The 7,845-nt window shown below is 39.9% G+C and overlaps 1 protein-coding gene across 1 annotated transcript; it reads right to left on the reverse strand.

The window, feature by feature from the left end:
- Nucleotides 1-3,238: 3,238 nt before the first annotated feature.
- Nucleotides 3,239-5,547, reverse strand: HNRNPH2 (heterogeneous nuclear ribonucleoprotein H2). Its single transcript, XM_017505822.1, has one exon. The coding sequence runs from the start codon at nt 5,388-5,390 to the stop codon at nt 4,041-4,043; it is 1,350 nt and encodes a 449-aa protein (XP_017361311.1). The 5' UTR covers nt 5,391-5,547; the 3' UTR covers nt 3,239-4,040.
- Nucleotides 5,548-7,845: the final 2,298 nt, after the last annotated feature.

The raw sequence follows: 7,845 nt of genomic DNA on the forward strand, positions 1-7,845 counted from the left end.
AGACCAATCCCTAATTTGCCTAGTAGTTCATTGGGGAGAACACATGCTCCTCACTCTCCAAGTGGAGGGATCTCTGTATCCCTGGTTTCTCCCCAGTCTCTCTCCTCCAGGTTAGGGGATGGAGATGAGGCTCTGGGGGTGGGGAAGGAAGATGCTTAGCTTAGCCTCTTGCTCTCCCTCTGATCAGAATCTGTCTGCAGGATTCTGACCCTTGTTCACCCTCCACCATGGTATATAGAGCAGAGGAAGGGAAGCTACAGCACCTTGAATTTAGGGATAAATAACTGGCTAGTCCACTTGGCCACAGGGCTGAAGCTCTGCTCTCCAATAAGTTCTTAGCTGCCTTAGAGCTGATATTTTGTTCTTTTATTGGATTCCCATGTCTATCTCTCAATTGTCTTTGAGAGGCCTGGAGGGGAAAGCCTGTTGCTGACATGCCTAACATTGTACTAGAGAAGAAAATAACCCAAAATTGAAATTTGGGAGAAAAGCTGAACAGCAGGATAATTCTTTTAGAATGTTTTTATTCTCAATTGCATTAAATTCTTTTTAAATTGTGGTAAAATACATATAACATAAACTTTACCATCTTAACCATTTTTAAGTATACAGCTCGGTAGTGTTAAGTACATGTCCATTGCTGTGCAGCCCATCTTCAGAACTCTTTTAATCTTGCAGTAATGAAATTCTATACCCATTAGACAACAACTGTCTATACTCTCCACCTTTAAGCTCTAGCAACCCAATTCTACCTTTTGTCTCTCTATTTGACTACTCTAGGTCCTTCATATAAGTGGACTCATATAATATCTGCCTTTTTATGGCTGGCTTATTTCACTTGGCATAATGTCTTTAAGGCTCAGCCATGTTATAGCAAGTGTCAGACTTCCTTTCTTAAACATTTCCAAATTTTAAGGCTGAATAATATTCCATTTTAAGTTCATTTGTTTATTCATTTATCCATCAGTAGATACTTGTGTTCTTCCACCCTTTTGCTATTATAATGCTGCTGTGAACACGAATACTCCTGCTGTGAACATGAGCTCATAATGAATAATGCTGCTATGAACACGAGTGTGCGAATATTTCTTTGAGACCCTGTTTTAAATCTTATGGGTATGTAACCCTAAGCGAAATTGCTGGATCATATGGATAATATTCTATTTTTAATTTTTTTGAGGAACTACAAAACTCTTTTCCATAGCAGCTGTACCATTTTGCATTCCCAGCAACAGTGCATAAGGGCTCCAATTTCTCCACATCCTTGCTAATGCTCGTTATTTTCTGTTGTTTTTGAAAGTGATTATCCTAATAGGTATGAGGTAATATCTCATTTGTGGTTTTGATTTGCATTTCCTTAATGTTTAGCAATGTGAGCATCTTTTCATGTGCTTGTTGACTATATATCATCTTTGAAAAAAATGTCTATTCAAGTCCTTTGTCCATTTCTTTTTTTTTTTTTTTTTTNGGGCTGCCCACTCTACCTCCCAGCAAACTTTCCTGGATAGTGTTAGATTTGTGTGTTGGAGCACAAGTGGTGGTGTGTGCACACATGTGCACACCTCCATTGCTGACCACTGACCTTCTCCAGGTTCTCTCCTTTGCTCCTCAGAGACCTTCTGAGTTTTCTTACCCAGCAAAGTAAGCTAACATCTAAGACCACAGGAGTCATCTATTGTTTCCTGAGATTTGGTGCCATCTAGTGGCTAACTTGAGAATCTTTGCTCACATCTAGAGAAACTTCTAGAAAATTAACTGAGTACCCTGGAAAGCCAAAAACACCTACTTGTTTACCCTCCAAGAAAGGCTTCCTGAAGGACAAGGACTGGCTCAACAGGATAGGAGTCAAAATGGACTTCTTGCTCTCCTGAAAGCTGTGATAAAAATTAGAAGTCAGCAAAGAATCTCAAATCATGTCCCACTGCATCTTTGGCTTGAATTTTTTGGAACTGATTTTCATTTCCTGAATGAAACGGAGTCGGGTAATACCAACTTGGTATTTGCCTCCCATCTCATTTCTCTGGCCCTCAAGCCATAAACAGCCCACATATAGCAATCCAGTTCCCAAGTGGTCAGATCTACAAAGAGATTGGTAGTTCAAGGTACAGCTGGTACTTATCAGAGGGACATCAGGGCCTGAAGGTCACTGAGGTGTGGAATTAATAACCACTGTGGTTCAGACAGAAATCTAAGATAATCAGCACGATACCACAGGCCCTCAGAATCCTGGGATGTCTGGGGTATTGTAAGTATGTGATTTAGACTTTAATAGAAATTTTAAACTACTTGTTATAGGAACAAAGGGGAGGAAATCAGGGATCATAAAGGAATCTGCTCCTTAAAGTTGCTGTTTGGGGGACTGTGATGGGTCTCAAAACATGGTCTTGAGACCAGCAGCATCAGCACATTCTCAAGTAACACCCCAAAACTACTGAACTGGAAACTCTAGGGATGCAGCCTAGAAATGAATGTTTAAGTAAGCCCTGCAGATGATTCTGATGCACATGAAAGTTTGAGAACCACTGGTTTAAGATAAGCTTTAGATGCCCTAAAAAACACCCGGGAGTGTTTAGAGACTCTACTAATAAATTCATGGAAGAGATAGTTTATTACCATAACATAAGCCTGCTTCACTTTTATGTTTTGTTTTCAACACATAATAATTGTAAGCCTACTTCTTTTTTAACATACAAAGGTACCTTCTAGTTTGTGGTGAAATAAAAAGGATTATTTATTTGCTTTCACTTCTTTGGATTTTAGAGAATACTATATTGGTAAGTACGGTCTCCAAAAGTAGCTCAACAGTCCTGTAGACATGGTAATAAGTTTTTTTTTTTAAAGAAAGTGTTCAATTTTAATATTAATCAAAGAAATATAAATTAAAATAGCAAAGAGATATCATTTCTCAACTAACAAACTGGCAAAGATAAAAAAAACTAATGTACATCAATAAGGAGGGTATGAGGGGAAAAATAAAACACACAGTCCTCCAGGTAGAAAGATAAAGTACCAGAATCTTTCCGGTAACACAAATCACAAGCCTTAAAAATGGGTGTATCCTTGACTCAGCAATCCCATTTCTAGGGATATATCTTAGAAATAACTAATGATATATGCAACAATGAACATATAAAGATGTTAAACATATTTATAATTTTTAAATTAAAAATTTTAAGAGGGAATTATAAAATCAGTGTGCCCATATGACAGAACATAATAAAAATCAATCAGTACAAGATTTTTTCCAGTTTTTAAAAGGAAGATTTATTTAACAAGTTTCACTTAGTACAATACATCTAAATGGAAATCACAATACAAGGAAAGATTTAAACCAAAGCCTCAGAATCTCATACAAACGACACGACCAAACTTCTAAAGTATTGGTATTACATCTTAAAATTGTCCCGTATCCTTAAAAAAAAAAAAAAAAGTAAAAGTGTACACTCACGTGCCTTACAGAGTATTAAACCAAAAAGCTAGAATTAACAAACATGCCAAATGTTTTCACTTTGAATCGTAGACACAGCTCCTATATTTGAGTTTTACAGAAAAGCATATTTCTCAACATGCATCCGAAGTTTTCAATGTATTTGTGGTATAAGAGCAACATTTAACATAAGTGAAACTGCATTAACCTAAATACGCTTACTGCTTAAGTACACTCCTACAACATAACTAACTTGAGAAAAGCTAAAAATCGTTTAAACAGTTATGGTCAATACTGAACTTTGTTATTATGTCCTAGATGAATGTTTCAGTGTTCAAAATTACTGAGCTTGAAGTTTCAAAATAATCTCAACTTCCACTTTACAGTAAGCATGAATCACAAGCCTGTAATGCAAAACTGTTAAACTTAACTTTTGTTTTCTTAAAAAAGGAGAAAGATAAAGAAAGAGAAGCTGACCAAGAGTGATCAGAATCAATAATATTTCCCATTTACCAATCATACTGAATATACTAGACATCCCTCCCATTCTATTCAACTCCCATAAATGTACAGCTTTTATATCTGGAGTAGCTGTTTAGTGCTCCTTCTCTACCTAAGCAAGGTTTGACTGATAGTCGCTGGAGTTTTCCTGGAGAACTTGGTCATATCCACTCATACTGCTCTGACCACCATAACCACCTCCATAACCACCACTCAGCTGCTGGCTAGCAGGACCTCCATAACTAGACTGGTTGGATAAGCCCATCCCTCCCATCATTTGGCTACCATAAGCGCCACCACTTGCCCCTGCTGTAGAATTCAAAAACAGTTCTACATAGCTGTGATCATAAGCCCCTCCACTTGTTCCTGCAGTAGAATTTAAGAAGAGCTCCACATATCTGTGTTGCATATTAGCCTTGTCTTTTGCCATAGCTGCCACAGCATCTTCATGAGTAGCAAATTCAACATCTGCCTCACCAGTAACTCTGCCATCGGGTCCAATTTCAATATGTACTCTCATGGGATTAAGAGGTGAGAAGAAATTATAAATATCATTCTCAGTGGCTCTGTAAGGTAACCCCCTCATGTGTACACAGTGCCCTGTGGTGCTCTGGAAACTGGACCCACCATCTCCATATCTATGATCAGACATTCCTGAAAAACAGTAATTGAGGTCTCTTCCAAATCTATCAGACCCAAAGCCATATCCATCATTATAGCCACCATAGTCATCATAGCCTCCATACCCTCCACCATAGGCACCACGCCTCATCCTTTCAAACCCAGCTCCTCTGCCAATGCTATTATACCCTCTGCCAGCCCCCGGCCTATCATAGGGACCTGGCCGCTGCATAGCCATGAGCTTTCGAGGGGGATCATAGTGGGTTCGAACTTCAGCTCGGCTACTCTTGAAGATCTCAATGTACCTGTGCCCTATTCTTTCCTTGTGTTTCTTTAAGGCCTTCTCAGCTATCTCCTGCGAAGCAAACTGCACAAAGGCTTCCCCTGTGCTTCTCCCCTGAAAGTCCACTGGCAGTGTCATCCCATTTGGCACAATTTCCAACCCTGAAAAGAACTGAACAATCTCTTCCTTGCTACAGCCAAATGGGAGTCCTCTAAGCCGGACGAAGCCATCTTTGGCAGTATCAGGGCTATTCGGACCTGTATGCTTCAACACCCAATCCATTTCAACACTGTTAGACTTGAATACTTCAACGTATCTGTGTCCCATGGTTTCTCTGTCCTTCTTCAAAGCCAATTTCACTTCCTCTTCAGATTCAAGTTCAACAAATGCTTCACCACTTGGTCTGCCTTCTCTGGTGTAGATGAAACGAATACCTGATGTGCCATTTTGGATCTTGCAATCAGAGAAGAAGCGCATCACTTCATCAGCTGAGCAGGACCAGGGTAGGCCCCTGACCTTCACCACGAACCCCTCCCTGCCTTCTGTGCTCAGCATCATAGTGACTGTTGGGCTCTTGGTGGCAAGTTTGGCTCAACACAATTTTGGTGTAGCTCTAACGATACCGGGTAATTTTCCTCCTTCTTCCCTCAAACGGCTATAGCGAGACGGTAGACGACGACCAGAACTACTTCTGCTCACGTAAGCGAGTAATCCCTTTGTCCATTTCTAATCAAGTGTTTGTTTGTTGTGTTTTTTAACTATAGCAATTCTTTATATACTCTAGTTGTGAGCTTCTTATCAGATATATAATTTGCAAGAGGCAGGAGACCAAATCTGTGCTGCCATGTCTTCTGAAGGAGGGAACTTTCTGGGGAGATCGGACAGCCCTTTTCAACAGCCCAAACATTTCAGCTCCTCAGACATCACATGGAGTTGGTACCAGAGCCTTAGGAAGGGAAAGCGTGTGGTACTGTGGTTTATTTAGCTGCTCTTACTGGCTGGGTGTGGTGCTGGCTTTTTGGATAACTGCCTGATTTCTTCCTCTCAATAAGACCAGAAGTCACCAGCCCACTCAGCAGATGAGTAACTTAAGGGTTGGAGGTTGTGGACTTGATCCTCCTCACAGTGATGGGTAACTCTGGGAAGAGTTACATTGACTATGTAAAACGTTATAAGGACAGTCAGGAACTTAGTAACCAGTTTGGGGCTGAAGGCAACTTTCTAAAAATTTTTTTGGAACTAGGGAAAATTGCTACAATTATTTCGAAGTCTTGTGTTTTCTTATTAAAACTTTAAAAATCTGATAAAAAGTACCTTCTGCTCCCCAGCAGTGTACACCATACTCTGTTCAGCCCTTAGAAAGCCATGAGAGAAGGTGTGGGTTTTGCTGTGGCTTAGCTTTACAGATCTGGTAGTGTATATATTTTTCCACAAGATTTTAAACTCCGAGATTGCTGGGGTTTTGGACTGTGTTGTTCACAACTGTATTCCTAGAGCCAAAAAGAGTGCCCACTGCACAGCGAATACTCAATGTTTGTTGAATGAGTCCACTAGTAAATGTAAGTTTAATCATAAGAGACAGTTAAAATTGTGCAAAATAACACAAAATGTAGCTCCAGGAAATTTTACCAGACCTTAAGATCCAAGGGCGATTCAAAAAGAAAATGACAGGTACTGGATGCTGTTCTTGGAGAATATAGTGGGCTTCCGTTTGCTTGTTTGCTATGAACTGCATGCTTGTGTGGCCTGAAAATTTATTTATTGAAATCCTAACTCTTAAAGTAAAGGCATTAAGAGGTAGGACCCTTTGTGAGGTCATTAGGTCTTGAGAGTGGAGCCCTCATGAATGGGATTAGTGGCCTCATAAAATAGGCTTGAGGGAGTTTGTTTGCCTCTTTCACTATGTGAGGATACAGGAACGTACCATCTATGAACCAGGAAATGGACCCTCACCAAACACCAAATCTACTGGCGCCTTGATCTTGGACTTCTGAGCTTCCAGATCTGTGAGAAATAAATTTTTGTTGTTTATAAGCTACACAGTCTACAGTACTTTGTTATAGCAGCGTGAATGGACTAGGACACTCTTCCTGGAGATGGACCTGGAGTTGGACATTAATGGATGGATAGGTGGCTGGGGTAGAAAGGACAATTTGGGATGTGAGAGAGGCCCGAGCAAGCACAGGGTGTGAGTGTGGGAGGATGCGGAGTAGAGGTGAGCCAGCTGATGGTTCAAGAGGCCAAGGGACTTGCCCAGGATATGCCACTTGGGAGTAAGTGCATCTAAACCCAGGAAATCTGGCTCCAGAGCTCAGTCTATGTTTCTTTGATAAATGTCGATAATGGGCAGGAGGAGATAGGCTGTGAGAAGCTGTTTCCATGGCAGAGAGGAGCCTTGTGGGATGTGGACACCCTTCCTCCTGATATCCTCTGAGTCACACACATTTCCTATCTATGGAGGCCTTCTTGCTGCTTCCTTTTCACCATTCAGGAAGTGGGAGCAATATTAACCCAGCCACTTCTAAGTAGATGAGCATTAATGAGAGAACCACTTGGGAATTCCTAGGTGAAAAGTTGTGCATAAAGACAGAACATTTCTGTACCAGCAATGGTGAAAAATAAAGGGCATTTCAAATAATATTATCATATAACATGATTTTTGCATAGAGAATTCAGACAGACTGCTTTTGCAGACTTAAATAATCCCAGGATGAAAGGTACTATATATATGCAAAGTATTATTATTATTATCCAGTGGTAGAAGAGAAGGGCATTTCAAAGAATGTTTCAGTACGATACAATTTTATTTTGCACAGAGAGTTCAAGGGAAAAAGCTTTATTTTATAGACTTAAATAATATCATTATGGAGCTACAGTAAAATAAATAATACAGATATGGTGTTAAAATAAATAATACAGTTAGGAGGCTTAAATAAATAATGGTGGAGAGAGAAGAGAAATTAAGAGTCCTGGGAAAAGGCAGGCGGATATGCAATTTTGAATTATAAGTGGT

Source organism: Cebus imitator, unplaced genomic scaffold (genome assembly GCF_001604975.1).
Source record: "Cebus imitator isolate Cc_AM_T3 unplaced genomic scaffold, Cebus_imitator-1.0 Scaffold342, whole genome shotgun sequence".
Classification (NCBI taxonomy): domain Eukaryota; kingdom Metazoa; phylum Chordata; class Mammalia; order Primates; family Cebidae; genus Cebus; species Cebus imitator.

Coding starts and splice junctions, on each gene's coding strand:
- HNRNPH2 (XM_017505822.1), bottom strand. CDS start 5,390: ATGATGCTGAGCACAGAAGGCAGGGAGGGGTTCGTGGTGAAGGTCAGG.